This window comes from Lacerta agilis, chromosome 1 (genome assembly GCF_009819535.1).
Source record: "Lacerta agilis isolate rLacAgi1 chromosome 1, rLacAgi1.pri, whole genome shotgun sequence".
Taxonomy (NCBI): domain Eukaryota; kingdom Metazoa; phylum Chordata; class Lepidosauria; order Squamata; family Lacertidae; genus Lacerta; species Lacerta agilis.
Genome location: NC_046312.1, coordinates 84,699,706 through 84,717,234, shown reverse-complemented (window position 1 = coordinate 84,717,234; position 17,529 = coordinate 84,699,706). Strand labels below are relative to the sequence as shown.

General features: G+C 44.8%; 1 protein-coding gene across 14 annotated transcripts in view; it reads right to left on the bottom strand.

Annotated features, from left to right (window-relative positions):
• The window catches only part of TNS1 (tensin 1), a 286,343-nt gene that overhangs the window by 154,217 nt on the left and 114,597 nt on the right, over positions 1-17,529 (bottom strand). The window contains exon 1 of one of the 14 annotated variants that reach the window (XM_033161390.1): positions 8,307-8,697. The exons of the other annotated variants lie outside the window; for them this stretch is intronic. Within the exon in view, the coding sequence (XP_033017281.1) occupies positions 8,307-8,333 (27 nt within the window). The 5' untranslated portion in view covers positions 8,334-8,697. Of the gene's footprint in view, positions 1-8,306; positions 8,698-17,529 lie in introns of those variants that run through there. 14 annotated transcript variants of the gene reach the window in all.

Below are 17,529 nucleotides of genomic sequence, written 5' to 3'. Positions count from 1 at the left end.
ACTGTCACCAAGCCATAACTTGTTACTCTTGGCTTTCTCTCCTTCCTTCCCTCTGCTTTCTTCTCCATTGAAAGCTTCTTGGGGCAGAGACCTGTCTTTTGTGTTTATGATGCACCAAACCATGTGCACTGATAGCACTGCATAAATCAGAAGAATAATATTGTGCTTCCTCCAATTGTCCTTTATATCCTCTAGCACTTTCGTAATACTGGGAGTCCTTCAGTGAGTGAGCTGTGATTTGCTTTCAAATGTTTGAACCAACAGCTATCAGCACAGCACACTGGACTCCCGACTTTGTTCCTGGAACTCGTTGGTGCTGGCATTCACAAAACATATGTAACAACCAAGCATGTCCATGATACGATTAAAAAATAAAATTGCACCAGGAAGTGCTGCTTATGCAACAAACAGAAATGTTGCCAAGAACCCCATCCAAGAAAGCAGGAGCCTGTAGCCAACTTTCTGATGATGCCAGACCCAACAGCTCAGTGGCAGTGTACGCCTATGTGCTGGCCTCCTCCTCCCTTTCTAGCCTGGGACAATTTCTTGGATCTATACACCCTAATGGAAACCCAGGAGGGAGTCATGGTCAATCCACCCAAACGCCGTTCAGTGACTCAGCACAGCCTTGCCAAGCAGTCTCAGTAGTGCCAACCAGCCTGCCTGTTAGCCATCTGGTTCTCACCCTGGGCATGCAAAAACAAACAAACAGTGCAATCCCAGACAGGGCCAGGTTAATGGAATGCATGTACACATCCCTGATCTTATTAATATATTTCCCCTCCATGGCACCAGGCCTGATGCACATTTTCAAAAGTGTTCACAACACTGTCTCATGCGAGAGGCTTCACGTGCTAGGCACCCTGAAGCCCCAATAACCCCCACTTCCGCAACACATTTTAAAAAGGCAGTCTGGACCTGGCATAGTGGAAAATTAAAGAACTTGTCCCCTGCCCCAGCAAGTTTGAGATAGCAGAGGATTCCTTCTTGCTCGGCAGCTCTAGGAACCGATATCCCTGCTCTGTCCCCATCCCAATTATTTACCCCACCTGCCTCAAGAGAGGTATGCTTATGGCCTTTTTAATAATAATATATAATATTTTATTTGTACCCCGCCCATCTGGCTGGATTTCCCCAGCCACTCTGGGCGGCTTCCAACAGAAATCAAATACAAAAATATCAAACATTAAAAACTTCCCTAAAAAGGGCTGCCTTCAGGTTTTTTCTGAATGTCAGGTAGTTGTTTATTTCCCTGACCTGTGATGGGAGGGCGTTCCACAGGGCGGGCGCCACTACCGAGAAGGCCCTCTGCCTGGTTCCCTGTAGTTTTGCTTCTCGCAGTGAGGGAACCGACAGAAGGCCCTCGGCGCTGGATCTCAGTGTCCGGGCTGAATGATGGGGGTGGAGACGCTCCTTCAGGTATACAGGACCGAGGCCGTTTAGGGCTTTAAAGGTCAGCACCAACACTTTGAATTGTGCTCGGAAACGTACTGGGAGCCAATGCAGATCTCTCAGGACCGGTGTTATGTGGTCCCGGCGGCCACTCCCAGTCACCAGTCTAGCTGCCGCATTTTGGATTAATTGCAGTTTCCGGGTCACCTTCAAAGGTAGCCCCACATAGAGCGCATTGCAGTAGTCCAAGCGGGAGATAACCAGAGCAAGCACCACCTTGGTGAGACAGTCCGCGGGCAGGTAGGGTCTCAGCCTGCGCACCAGGTGGAGCTGGTAGACAGCTGCCCTGGATACAGAATTAACCTGCGCTTCCAGGACAGCTGGAGTCCAAAATGACTCCCAGGCTGCCGCACCTGGTCCTTCAGGGGCACAGTTACCCCATCAGGACCAGGGAATCCTCACACTGCCCTCCTCCTGTCCCCCAAAAACAGTACTTTCTGTCTTGTCAGGATTCAACCTCAATCTGTTAGCCGCCATCCATCTCCAACCGCTCCAGGCACTCACACAGGACTTCACGGCCTTCACTGGTTCTGATTTGAAAGAGAGGTAGAGCTGGGTATCATCTGCATACTGATGAACACCCAGCCCAAACCCCCTGATGATCTCTCCCAGCGGCTTCATATAGATATTAAAAAGCATGGGGGAGAGGGACAGAACCCTGAGGCACCCCACAAGTGAGAGCCAGGGGTCTGAACACTCATCCCCCACCACCACTTTCTGAACACGGCCCAGGAGGAAGGAGCGGAACCACTGTAACAGTGCCTCAGCTCCAACCCCCTCTAGCCGGTCCAGAAGGATGTTATGGTCGATGGTGTCAAAGGCCGCTGAGAGATCAGCAGAACTAGGAAACAGCTCATCACCTTTGTCCCTAGCACGCGGAGATCATCGACCAGCGCGACCAAGGCAGTTTCAGTCCCATGGTGAGGCCTGAATCCGATTGGAAGGGATCCAAATGGTTGTGCAGAAGTCCCATTATTGACAGGTCAACAAATTTATTCAACAACACACTGGAGAGGGCACAATGCAAACAACAGTGTCTGGGAGCGGCTAACGGGAAGAATGGGATGACCCAGGGATACGCCAAGTGAAGTCAGTCCAAACAGGCAGATAATAAAAAACACTTCCCAAAGAGTTCATCCAGCCCCAAGAAGACTCAGTGTGTCTTCCCACAATGACAAGAGTTGCACCAAGACAGCTTTTGCTGAAACGAAGGTACCATGTAATGGCTGAAAAATGCAAGGGTCACACACCACATGGATTGCCCAACCATGAGAGTTTCCTTGCCATTGTCAGCTGCCACAAGGAGTGTGATGCTGCTGCACAGCAACATTTCCACAAGTCTCCATGTGGTGAGTACTGGCTATTTGTGTGTATGAAGTACACAACTGGAGAGCTGAAAAGAGCCGGTGTGGTGCACTGACTAGACCAAAGTGTAGATCTTGATCTTGAGGGACCCACGCTCACCTCCACAACTAGCCATGAACCTCTCTAGGTGACATTTGAGCAGGCACCATTTCTTAACCTAACCCTCCCTGAAGCGTGTTGTGTAGTAAAATAGGGAAAAGCCCCATGTATTGCCACCCTGAGCTCCTTAGAGAAAGGATGGGAGAAAGCCATCTCTACAGTGGGACAGAATCCATTTACACTCCCAACAAGAGAAAAACAGAGCCTATGGATACACACATAGAGATTAGAGTGTGAAGCAGCAAAAGAGCTGGAAGGCACAAACATTATGTTGAAAGGGAAATGCATACATTTAGCAAACGAACAGCTTCCTTGCAGATATAGATATCTATGTATGATTTCCCAGAGTGCATCTGGGTGGGCAGAGAGGCATTACGGGCTCCGATACTACTTAGTTATTGGCATCTGCTTAGCTACACTTGGCAGTAAGTAAGCACAGCACTGCCTGCAAAACTCACTTCAACCTCAGACCGAAAGTAATTTGCTGTTATTAGATCTCAACTAAGATATTGCAAGAACCAGCAGGCCTGGGAAAGGAGGCAAATACCACTGGCCTGTCTCAAACATCTTTAAATGCCAGCCCACCCCCATGTAGAAGACAGCAGCCAGTTGCATGGTTTACACCTGGTGGGAAAAGAACCAAGGGGACCAAAAAGTAAAGAAAGCAGTCTTAAGAGTTCGTATTTTCAAGCTTTGAGCAGAAACTAGGGTGGAATTCATTAGGCTTAGGGTCAAGTAAAGAATATAGAAGTAAGATAAGGTAATTGTTTTCTACTATGTGAAAGAGAATAGCGATCACTTGTTTTTCTGCAGATGCTGAGGATAGCATAAGGGGAAACAGCTTCTCATTTTAATAAGGTGCAATTCGGCTTTATGCAACACTCAGAAATGTCTGGAAACAGGATATGTCCCTCACTGAAGCTACCATTGATCTTAGCACAGGCCTTGGATTTATGCAGAATAGATTGCCAATGTATTGGGGGAGAGGTGGCAAAGAAAGTGAGAAGGATGTCTAAGGCCAAGAGGGGCAGGAGAAAAGCAAGAGACTTAGAACCACAAGGGGGTGGGGGACAAGAAGTTGCAATGTTTAGCTCTCTGACTTCAGACAAGCAGTCAGAAAAATTCACTCTTTTTCTTTCTATAGTTTTGAAAGGACTAGAATTATTATCTTCTATTATATGGACTGGAAGCTTTTTTTAAAAGGAGGAGGTAGAGGAGGACATGAGGAAAGGGCTTATACTCTCATTAAACCAAATAATGTTTCGGTTTGCTGATTCTGCACTGTTATACAGGTACACATGCCCATGATTAAATTTTAACAGATGCATTTAAATGATAGTGAAAATGTTTAAAGTGCAAACCCAACCTGCTCCCTGCTGTTAATGGCTGGGAGGAAGAAGATTGTGTGTCACTGCATCCCCAAATAGCCCCCATCAGTGCAGAAGAGTGCCATCATTTGCCATGGGTGAATGGAGAGCTCCACCACAGCAGAGACTCCAGTTTCGCCCGCACAGGCTGAAAACCACTACTGGTGATTCTCCCACCAGTAGAAGTAATCAAAAAGCCCCCATACAAGGTATTTCAGGAGATGGGTGCCAGTGGATTTGGATCTGGTTGATCCACAGTCCCCCCAAATCCCCTTAAAGAGCTGATTCTCAGGGTCCTCTGCTTTGCCACCTTGGATCTGGCATAGTAGGAAATTAAAGAATTCACCCCCTGCCCCAGCAAGTTTGAGATCGCAGAGGATTAAAGAGATTCCTTCTTGCTCGGCAGTTCTAGGAACTGATATCCCTGCTCTGTCCCCATCCCAATTATTCGCCATCTATCTCAAGAGAGTAGAGTGCCTTCTGATGCTTAGGCCCTTTTTATGCTTGTGCAGAAGTCCCAGTGTTGACATGTCAACAAAGTATCAGCAACCACACTGGAGAAATACTGGAGAGGCACAATGAAGACAACAGTGGCTGGAGCGGCTAATGGGAAGCATGGGGTGGTCTGAGGAGATAGCCAAGTGAAGTCAGTCCAAACAAGCAGAAAATAAAAACATGTCCCAAAGAGTTCACCCAGCCCCAGGAAGTCTCATTAATGTTACACCCTTCCACAGAACAATGCCCCAAGCACACTGCTTTAATTGCCAATGCAGATTTATTTTAAAGAACTCTAGCCCTTTGTTAAGTGTTTTGCTGAAGCTTTCTCCTTTTCAACCCACCCTAGAAACACGATGGAGTCCATGCATGGGTTAAAACCACATAGCTGTCTCACAGCATTCCTCCTATGCAGAAAGATTGGCTTCATGAACACATCTACAATGATTTGGGGGAAAGGTGCTGATGGCGCTGTGGTCTAAACCACTGAGCTTCTTGGGCTTGCTGACTGGAAGGTTGGCAGTTTGGATCTGAGTGACTGGGTGAGCTCCCATTGCTCTATTCCCAGCTTCTGCCAACCTAGCAGTTCAAAAGCATACCGAGGCAAGTAGATAAATAGGTACCGCTGCAGAGGAACAGTAAACAGTGTTTCTGTGCGCTCTAGCAATCGTCACGGTCCTCCGTGTGCCAGTAGCGATTTAATTATGATCCAGAAAACTCCCTCAGCCTGAAAAGGGAAATGAGCACCATACCCCATAGTTGCCTTTGACTGGACTTAACCGCCCAGGGTTCCTTTACCTTTACCTTACACAGGTCCCGTCCTTTCAACTATAGCTTCATTTCTCAATTACTATATGTGCACTTGTAATCTAATGTGCATGGGTTTTGTGGGGGGTTGGTTTTTGCCTAAATGTGGGTACCCAGTCACCTGCAATCAGTACCTGTTTGGACAATATGATGGAAGATTTGTCTTCACTGAAGAAGCGAATCTAAAAATCCTAGCTTGTGTTCACAGGAATTTGACAATTTTAGTGATTTGAGACTGAGACACACAAGAAGGGGACTGGCCACCTGTTTTCAACACAGAGGTGAATTGCTATCGTAGCTCTCCCCAGAGCAACTTCCTTCTCCATCTGCCTCACCCTGCTGCCACTGCAGGCAGAGTTTTTTTAAAATAATAATAATAAGTTTAACAAAAATATAAAACCTTACAAAAAAATCCCATATGTAATTGTCTGTTTATGTGAACAGAGGGTGCACATCTCCACCCAGGACCTGACTAAATCTGAATTGGGGCCATAATACAAAGCAAATGTCCATCAAATATTGAATGATGTGGCATACTGAATTCTGTTGCTGAATGTACAGGAATCAAAGATTGACATGTTTCTGTTTAATTGACATTAACGCAACATAAACCACACAGATCAGAACTTAAAAGCCCATCTATCTCAGAAGGATTTTAGTGTGCTTTCCCTTTTCTGAAATGTGCCCATTGTTTGACTGTAATTGAACTTTTTTCCATATAATGTTTGGTGCTCTTGTGTTTATCATTGTGCCTGGGCTCAGAGGTTGTAGTCACTGGTGTTGATTTAGTGGATAAACATTGAACATCTCACCACATACCAGCATACCAGCCTGCATTAGTGAGTCCTTCTGCCTGAGACAAATGACCCCTTGACTAACCTCTGTTGGGTGAGGGATTCCTCCCCCTGCAACCTAGAATGCTCTCCAATATGCCCAAGATTCATGTCACAACATGCAGTTACTCCTAAGCTTTTCTCTCTCTAACATGTACTATGCACAGACTGCCTGGAGCTTGTTGATTTCTGTAGCCTCCGGCCGGTCATAAGAAGCTTCCGACAGCGGCCTTTGTTTTGCTTTTTTTTGTAGGATGACGCATCCATTTCCAGGCTTGCAAGGGCTGCTTCCTTTTTCAAAGAACAGATCGCGGACCAAGCCTAAATCCATCTGTGCTGAAAGCTCTGCTCAGAGTGTGAAATCAAGCCAGACATACCATCGCATTAGCCTAGCTTTCTCTTGGACTGTCAAGCATCTCTTGATAACTCTCCTAAGAAATAGCAGAGCATCTGGGGTACAGCACGGATACTTGCCATGCTGAGGAAACGGAGAAGAATTCTGGATTTCTGCAACTTGTGTTCTTGAATTTCATGCCACCAAGTTGTGCTGGCATTCATTAACCAGAAGAACAATTACTGCAGGACCTGACATCGAAGGCAGAAAGAGACAGTGCCAGCCACGGGACACCCTAGTCTGGAAAACGGTCAGAATTATCCCCTCTCTTTCCTAACAAAACCCTCAGAGAGTGTAGACATTGGTGTTAAAGGCTGGAGTTACTGCTCTCTGGATAGAAGGTGGATTGGGAGAGCTTTCCAAAGCGATTGCAAATATGTATTGGATAGTGGATCCCTGCAGCCTAGTTAATGAAGAGCTTCAGTTGAGATTTAAAGCAAGGAACACAAACCAGAGCTGAAATTATGAGCAAGTTTGAATCCATGTGCTTGGAGGAATTCTTCAGTAAAAATCTGGACCCGCTGCTGACTCTGACTTTCAGCTGTGACAACTTTAGCTCCTTACAATTGCTACTAAAAATCAAAGCTAATGTTACCTGCAGTTCATGTGACATACTGATTCTACCACTGACACTTACTAAATATCTGAACATGCTACCAAAATAAAAATAAAAATTCCACAATCGCGCATAATGGACAATCAATGACAAGGATCGCTTCTGCTCTGATGGTAAAGTTAATCAGACTTGGCAAGTGATGTGTGTACATGTCTCTATTCTGGGGATTTAGGAAAGTGGTCAAATTTGAATTTTGCTTTACACATCCCCTTCCGATATAAAAGAACTTCATCCTTTTGAAATCTAACTTTGGCACTTTCTTATGATTGCTGCCTGCAAACGCCTCACACGCTCCTTCCAATTATTTGCCCCATAGTCCTTACCAAACTGATGGAGGGGGCAGAGTTTATGTGCAGGCACCCACCTTCAGCTCTGCATTCTCCTCCTCACTTTCACAGCGCTGAATCCAAAACTGTCCCATCAAATTTGCCTGCTACACTATATTCCTTTATGCCAGCTAACAGTGGTGCTAGCAGGGTTATGGGTGCAGAATGACAGACCATCTCCTTTACATACTGAAGGAAAGATACGCCTGTCCCAATAAAAAGGAGAGAACACAGAAGCACGCTGAACTGAAAAGAGATTACTATGGGAACAGAAGAACGGTACACCACATCATCCTTCAACAGCATATTCCTAACTTTCTTCAGGTGTTTAATGCTTTCCCCAAATGCCCAGCTGTTGTTGTTTTTTAGCTGTCACCATTTTGCAACTCATTTTATAATCCCTGTATACTTCTAGCCCCTAGAATTTTTGTGATTAAACTAAATACATTTCTTCACTCCATTTCAAGCAGTTCTTCTGATTTCCCACTGACACATCTCCCAACTTCCCTATTAAATCGGGGGGGGGGGGAGAGAGAGACAGATAAACAGTACCTGGTTCATTACGCTTCCAAAATCCATCTCGCTGTGCTGTTCTATCTCAAATTGCGCCTCCAAGATGGTTACTACATCCAAGGGACAGGAAACTCTTGGCCTCCCCTTAGTGAGCTTCTCCTTCTGCCATGGTGAAGCAAGAAGCTGCAACTGTTTGTGCAAAAGTTAGCCAGTGCAGATGATGTTAGTCAAAGCTGGCAGAGAGGAGGAAGAAGTTACACAGTATTCTGTTGAAGATGGAGAGGAGCCAAGGTCTTGATTTCAGACATCGGTGAAAGGGGAGGCAGACCTGTTTGTCTGGGGCTTTCTGGGGTGGTGAGCTTGGGAGAGCAGGGTGTGCAGTGTGATTAAGCAGAGAGGAAAAAGCTTTCAGACTCGAAAGGGATTTTCCTTCCCAATCTCCACCTTATTAGCACAGCCTCTCTTCCCCCCCCCCACCCGTCAATGCATCACTGTCCAAGTACAACATCGCACACGCCCAAAAACAACACCACTAGCTGTGCGGGGCTCTTTTTCCCTCCTTCGGCTTTAAAGGGCATGGCATTCGTAAGCTAGCCCATATGAAGAATCAGAGTGGGAGTCCAAGGGGTGGGGAGAGAATGGATTGTTTCTTGGAGGGAGGGGGTGAAATAAAACATTGCAAATTCCTTATGCAAACGGGCTGCCTGTCTGAGTCTTATCAGCCTGTCCAGACACACAGCTGGAAAATGTGGCGTGTCTGCCATGCCATTCTTATGGAGAGCAGAGTTGAGCAGAGGTGTCCTGGGGGCTTTCTCGGGAAAGTTATACCTCATGCTCCATCTTCGAAAATTACCTCTCCACAGAACTCATGCTGGCCTGGCCCACAAACGCAGCTCACTAAGGTGGGCATGAGGGGGCAGAGTTCTGAGGTGAGAGAATAGATTGCACCACTTTCAGTGTTGGCTTGCTCCCTTTGGCACTGGTAGGGCAGAAGGCAGGGAGACCAACAGTAGGTGGCACCAGAGCCAATTCATTCTAGTTTTGACCCCATCTTCGCACCTTCCAAGTTCTACAAGGACAACCATGAGGCTAAGGAGGAAGGAGCTGACAGCTAGTGCCATGCTCTGGAATGATTGTAGTTAAGAAATCAGGCATGTGGGTGGTGGCTAAGGGCAGGCTGAGGTTGGTGAGGCAATGCTCCATTGTCCCTAGTGGGTCACCCTCCACTGACCACTTTAGACTGCAAGTGGGAGGATCACATTTGTTGATGTCCACCTGTGCTTAAAGATTTCTTGCAAGAAGAAAACTAACACAGCAGGAAATGGGTTGAGCTATAATTTTTATCCCTGATAAACTAGCTATTTTCCCCCTACAGGGAAATGGGGAAACATTTTTAAATAAAGGACTCCCTGACTTACATTCTGGGGTGGCACTACTATCTCAGGATCCAGCCACTTCAGGCTGCTGCATTTGTAGACAACCCAAAGACACCCCATATAAATAGTCCAGACAGCCCAACGTCTTTGCAAGTGTCATCTGTTCTCAGATAACATAGGAACAGAGTCAGACCGCTAGTCCATCCAGATCAATATTGTCTACATTGGCTGGAAGTTGCTCTCCAGAGTTTCAAACAAGGAATTTTCCCAAGCCAGAGGTTGAACCTGGAACCTTCTGCATGCAAAGCGGATTCTCTCCCACTGAACTCTGGCCCTTCCCCCAGATAATTCAATTTCTATAGAACGCTAGAAAGCAGTCACTTCCTAAAGTTCTGAAGTCCCACAGAATGCAATTGCTCTTACATGCACGGAATACTGTGTCATAAAATGTGTTCAGCATAAAGCCCTGCTTCCATTAATCCTTTTACAACCAGCAGCAGGAGGCTCAAGGAATGTTTAGACAAGACGCTCACCATTTCCCAGTTTTGTTTACCTAGCTGTCCATGTCAGATCATACACAAAAGATGAGGGACAGGCCATGCGGCCCCCGCCTTAACCCGTAATTACTGGGTTAGGTTTTGGCTATTCCCTGACAATGTGGAGAACAGCAATTGAGAATGTGTGCAGAGTAAGGCCAAGTCTAAGGCTGTAGTCCTATACTCAATTGCAGTCATTAACAGTCGTCAACAGGTTTTCCACACCTATCAGCCAATCACCCATTCCCACCACCCTTCTGAGTAATACCCCTCTCCACCCTCTCACTATATATAAGGGTCTGGTGACTTCTGTTTCAGTGTATCTGAAGAAGTGTGCATGCACACAAAAGCTCATACCAAGAACAAACTTAGTTGGACTCTAAGGTGCTACTGGAAGGAATATATATATATATATATATATATATATATATATATATATATAGTCCTATACTCACTTACTATAATTGAATCCAATGGAACTTTTCTGAATAGCTATGCATAGAATTGTGCCGTAAGGCTGAAAAAGAGGAATACAAAAACTGCATTTCTCTGACTCAAGGACATAAACTTACATGTAACATGCAAACTTCACCAGCCGTTTTTCTGTTTCCATATTTATTTCTTTATTTCTATCTGTTTATATTCCCATCTTTCTTCCAAGGAGCTCGAGGAAGCAAACAGAATTCCCCCCTTCTCATTTCATCCTCACAACAGCCCTGTGAGGTTGGTCAGGCTGAGAGACAGTGGCTGGCCCAGGGTCACCGTTTGAGCTTCATGCTGAGTGGGGATTTGAACCCTGGTCTCCCAAGCTGGCGTGCTCTGGTCCATGGGGTCACGAAGAGTCGGACACGACTGAACGACTGAACAACAACAACTCCCAAGCTGCTTCTCCACCCCCCTCAATATTCTAGCAGTTGTAGCCCTCCAGCTCCCATCAGCCCAACCATGGTCAATGGTTAGAGATTATGGGTGTTACAGTCCAGTAACACCTAGAGGACCACACACAACCTTGGTTGACAAGGGTACGCACCTATACAGTATTTGTAACCCTGTGGAATGGAAGGGAATCAGCTGGATAGGGGTGTTTTTGGACAGGAAAATGCCCAACAGGGAAATGAAAGATGTGCTCAGAATAGACAGACTCGTGCACAAAGGCTGCATTTTACTTCTGATTCTGTGGGAGTATCGAGACCAACAACGCTTGTAAGAGAAATTTCTGGGCCAGTGCCTATTAAGCAAGTATGAAATACCCACAGCCCTGCCCTTCTATTAGCCCACCCTTTCTCTCCTGGTTACCCCCCCCCTTGCAGGATCCCACGTGAGACACAGAGGAATTGACATTTTACATCCACTTACTCATGGCAGATGCTAGCATTCATCAGGTACAAATGCAACATCAACAAAATCCAGGCAGCGGGAAGGTTCCACTGAGCTCCTTCTAAACTGGCCAAACATTTGGGCAGCTGGACAGTTCCTTTCAGGGCAGTTCCTTGGAAGACAGCACAGGAACTGGTCCCTCCCTTACTTCTGGGATTAATTCTTCTCTCAACCTTTCTAAAAATTTCCATCAGCTCAAGGGGAGTCGCACTGCATGCATTATGATCCCCCCGCGCACACACCTCCCTGGCCAGAAGCCTATACCTCCCAAAACACAGTCGGCCCTTGATGAGTCAAGCTTTCCGGGTGCCTCCCCCTCTTCCCATCCCTACGCTGCAACTTTATTGCACATCTGGATCCAGTTGTGGCTTGCACATTAGGGGCATTTGTCTCGGGGATGGCTGCTTCTAAAAAGCTGGAGCCGCCAAACGTCTCAAACAAAAGAAGAAAGAGAGGGGAACATTTTAAAACCAAGTAAGTCTGAAGGGATTTGCTGCCGTTCCCGGACTCGGCCGTGTGAGCTTGCCGAAGATGGAAGCTTGAGCAATGCTGTGACCCTGCAGAGTGTCTGGCCACCGTGGAATACTTTAGAGAATGAGAGGTGACATACCAGGATGAGCTCTTGGGGATGGAGAAAGCCAGAAAGTGTCAAGCGGTGTTCTTCCAAGACACTAATCGCCAAATGAATGGATATCCACAGGTCCTTCCCTTGTCGCCTGCTCTTCCACAGTTCTCCCTGCCTGTTCTCAGGCTGCTTCAGCTGTGCCCACCCCTTCCCTGCTTTTGCACAGAACTGTGGCTGAACTGAAAGATGGTGCCTGTACTGTTCATGAATTGATTTATTCAGTATGCAAAGTGTCCACCTGACTGCTGGCAATGGGAACCTTCTATATTATTTATACGATGTATGGACTGATGTTTGAAATCTTCCACTGTAGAGAGCAGTGCATTTCCCTTTTGGAAAACCTGGTGGATGGGTACTACACTTCCCCTCGCATCATTGGCCAGAGAAGGCCATTGAATAGTGACTAACCTATCCAGCTGCAATCAACCAGCGCCTTGATGTATCTCCTCTTTCTGCTACCTCTCTTGGACCACAAAAGCAGAAATGGGGAGAGTATCAAGCAGCGCACAATACACAGTTTCTAAAAAAGGATTGTGGTTCCTCCAGACTGTCACTATTATGCAGGAGGGATACAAGCACATATTAGATCCTTAGGTTTCTGCAGTTAAGGCGGATTAAAGGGCTTTGTTGCCCCAGCACTACGAACCCACTTTTAAAAAAGAATCCGATTTTTTAAATTATTTTTTTTTGCCATTTGCAAAGTTATCGGGAAATGCATCAAAAAGTCTGGGGTGAATGAATAACAGGAAAACGCATAAACACCCCACTAGCAAATCAGAATGAATGCTCAATAAAGATTGGATATAATCTAACATCCAGATAGGCATTGTGCAAGCAAATTAGGTGCTCAATAAACAGGTCATCTGGGGAGGTGATGCTCAATCCTTGATGAGTCAATCTTTGACCTGGTTTTTTTCCTCTCCTCCTCCCCTCCTTAGTGCCTTGCCCTCCTGTGGGCAGCTGAGCAGACATCCTCATATCTTCTGGAGCTCCTTCCTTCCCCTTGCTCACACACAGTGCTATTTTTCTGGAAAAAGAGGTTCTGGAACTCACCATGAGCGCCTCCCTTGTTCTTTTATAATGGCAATGGTGCCCACCTGAGAAGTGCCAGAACTGAGTTCTGGCAAGTTCCAGCTGGGGGGGAAAGCCCTACTCACACAGCTGATAATATCCATAATCTTGTTGTTGTTGTTGTTTCTTCTTGTTGTTCTCTTGGTGAACTTATTAGATCACTATTTATTTATTTATTTTATTTCTCCTTCGCATTCCTCCTCTGTCTCATGTTGTCTTTTGACCATCAGTCACGTGATCCCAAGAACTTCTGTTTATCTCCATCTGCTTTCATCTGCTTCCTCCGCACACTCTGCAACATCATCGCTTACCTCTGTGCTTCCTTTCTCGCTTGTATGTTTTGCTCTGTTCTGTTGATCATGCTTTCTTCTTCCCCTGCCATCCTGTTTACTTCATTATCTCTATCCTTCATTCTGCCGAAGATCCATGGGGTAAAGATCATTCTTCTCCTGAATACTTTCGTTGCAATTTTATGTTTTCTTCTTTCCCTCAGCTCTGTCCTTGGCTAAGCAATTAATTTTTTTTCCTCATATGCATTCCTCATCCCCATCTCTGTCCTTTCTGTAAACTTTACCTCCTCAACCTGCCGCCCATGCTCTTCTTCCTTTCGTCCACAAGCTTTTAGTGATTTTTTTATAAGACATTTTTCTATCCACCCTTCATTCTGAACATCTTCTTCTGCATTGCTTTTTTCTGCCATTTCTTCCATATCATTAAGATGCTGCTTCCTTTGCTTCTTTTTCCTCTAACTTATCTGATTTGTTTCCATTTAAATCCATGCTAATATTAATCCTCTTGACCAAGTTCCCATTTAAAATTCTATTACCCCTTTGAACTTTCCCTCTAGGTTCTATTCTACATTTGCCATGTTTCTGTCTTCCGGTTATTCCTTTAATTCTGCGCTTGTGGGCCTTTTTTTAAAGTCTTTTCTTCCTTTGTTCTTATCTTATCTTATTGATAATCTTATTATGTGTCTTACTTATGAATAGACATGCCTGGGATTGTTTTGCTACTTTCCCCTCTTTCACTTTCTCTTATAGATCCTCTTCAATCCGGTTTTGCTCTTTTCTGACCCATATTGCCAATTATCTCCTTTCAGCAAAATCTAAGAGTTAATAGTCTGCACATCTAGTGTTGGGCCCATCTCCAGTACAGTCTCTGATTCAGTCAACCATTCATTTCTCCTTTCTATCTTACATTTTTCAGGCATTGTTTTCTCATGATTTCAATAATAACTATCTCATCGCTCTTTTAAGGAGTTCTCCAATTGTTCATTTTTTAGTTTTTTCCCCATTTACCGGAGTTCTTGAGAGATCAGAATTAGGCCCCCTTCTTTTTACATTATCTATTCTTTCTGTGTACAACACCACCTTAAGAATGATGACCTACAACTGTTTTTTACTTTGATTTTTCAACTCATCTCTTACCCCAATCTTCTATTCTGGCCTACTCTCATAAAATGAATCCTCATTTTCTCAATCTTAATCATGTTAAAACGAACCTTCTGGGTTTGGGTTTGATTTAATTTTCCATTCTTGCTCTTTTTAACGTATTTCTCGTCTCCTGTTTCTCTACACGTTTTTCCATAAATTCTTCATTCTACATGACCAAAGATGCTGCTCTGTGTTCACTGCTTGCATCTTCTTTCCCATACCACTGAATTGATTTCCATATGACTCCTCCCTGCCCCCTATTTTTACATTTAAGAGCTTCATTTAGGTATGTTCCGTTTACCAAAACTCCCAACAATTCACCTGAATTTTGCAAATACCCTGCCTTCCCACCTAATCTTTTTTCCATGCTCTTACTTAATAAATAGAAACCCTATACATCTTTCTGAAATGCATCTGTTCCCTAGATGTGTCTAACAGTGGTCTGGATTGCAAAGAATGGTCAGATGCAGGGATGGCTTATTCCTCTTGCCTGGGTGGGACTGATTTTATTTTGCTCCAAGCAAAAGTAATATTTATTTATTTAAAGCATTTGTACCCTCCACCCCTTCAGCCATAAACACAAGCAGGTATCAGCAGGTATCAGAGAAAGCTTACAATGAACTTCCAACAGCATTCAATATAGGTCAACGTTCCTCCCGTCATTTTTTTTCAAGTGTACAGCTCTTCAATTTATGTTTCTCATTTGGTTCTTTGTCATTCAAGGTGTCTTCCTGTCCACAGCTACAACTGGCAGATAGTGAGATGTGCAGGTAACCAATCTGGTTCCCTCTGATCAGCTCTGACCAGCTCTGATCAGCCCCATCCAACATGGCCCAATAGTCAGAGATGCTGGGAGTTGTAGTCCAACAACATCTGGACGGCACCAGATTGGCCACTCCTGGTGTGACAGAAAAAACATAAATGCTTTCCTCCAAGACTGGATTATACTTTTTTCTATATCTGCCTATTCCAAGCTCTGATTTCTGACTAGATCAAGGTTCATGAACCAACTGAGACCTTTCAGATGATTCGCAGTCCTCATCTGTGTTGCAATAGCCCTGTGAAAGTTACCAAGTTAAGGCTTCTAGTTTAGATAGCCACAGACAGGCAGAGCTTGCTGACTCAGACTGCATCCCTCTGACTCATTCTGCCAGTTGGCAAAGGAGTTGAAAGAAAGTTTAGTGGAGCTGATGCTGAAAGTACACAGCAAAGGAATGATACAATTTGCAACCACTGTAAATGTCAACCCAAAAGCCATGCAAAGCCATACAAGGGTATTGCCAACTGAAATGAAAACGCAGCCATGTACTTCCATCTCAGAGTGGCTTTTTACAAGCACTCTTCATCCTACACATTAAAAGGATGGCAACACCAAAGGGCATTATGAACTTATCCCTTTTATTAAAAAAAAATGTGGCACACAACTTATTTATCCTGCAACGGAATAGTGTACATCTGAAGCATGTGGTAGAAGCTCATGTGTTCTTTATGGATTAAGTTCTCTACTACTTATTATACAGTGACTCTCTAATTATACTATGGAAATTGCAGCAAAAGTTCATTTAAACAGAAACCAGTTGTGCACAGCCATGCCACAAGAAACCTAAAGTGGAAATTGCTGCTCTGTGTCTGGATCACTGATCAGAGCAAGACTACCTTACTCTGAGATTGTGTGCTAGATTTCTGACCAGCTCCAGAAGTAACAAATCTGGGAATCCTGTGGAAATCCTGTGTGAAGGCTGAACAACATAGGAAATGAAACAAAGTGTACAGGTGTGGCCATAATTCCATAATTACCTTCACACCATTGAAGGTATCTTATTAAAAAGGGGGGGGGACACCCAAACACTTTCAACTTTAACATTTCATAGTTCAATTACATGTAACTACAAATATATAAGAACATCAGAAGAGCCTGCTGGATCATGCCAAAGGCCCATCTAATCCATCATCCTCTTCTCAGTGGCTGACCAGATGTTCGCGGGACACCAGCAAGCAGTATTTGAGCACAAGAGCACTCTTCCCTCCTGTGGCTTCCAGAAATTTTTGTGACTACATATGTGTGTGCTGCTGCTGATGCTAGACTTCAGGATTTTATTCAAGGTTATGCTTCTGCACCCAAATAACTGCCTTACATGATAGATCAACCCATTCCTGAACAGAGCAGCTGCTACAGCACATTGCTCATTACACATTCCATCAGATCTAAGCTGAACCCATACCAGGAACAAACTCAGTTGGTCTCTAAGGTGCTACTAGAAAGAATTTTCGATTTTGTCCTTACTATCCTGAAACTAATGGACAGCAGTCAGGCCAACTGGCATACAGGACCAGCAGGATAATACACACCCTTGATCAGCTGACAAAGACACTTTACATAATCCATCAGAGTCACTTGTCAAATTCAGCTTGAGATGGCACTACTGATTAGAAACCTACTGTAATCCACCCCTCACCCCACCCCCAAACCCCTTCCTTACAATGAAAGCTATTCCCATTTGCTACATCCCACAGTGCTCCCCAGTTTTAAACAGATGCTGTTTCACTCTCTGGAGCTGCTGCATGGGGAAGTCTTGCATGATGCTCTGAATTGTGCTAGCTTTACTTCCATGTGCCTTGCCGCTGATGAAGTGAGCAAAAAGGAAGCGAGCGTCCAGGGACAGGCACACACTCCATTTTTCCAAGCGGCGACAACATTCCTGAGATTCCAACAGCTTCTTTCCAGGCTCTGTGAACTGCATTTCATTGGGGAAACATTAAAAATTTATAGCTAAAAAAAAAAAAGCGCAGAAATCCTGGGAAATATTGAGTACAAAAGATTTCTACTGAAAAACGATGTGATGC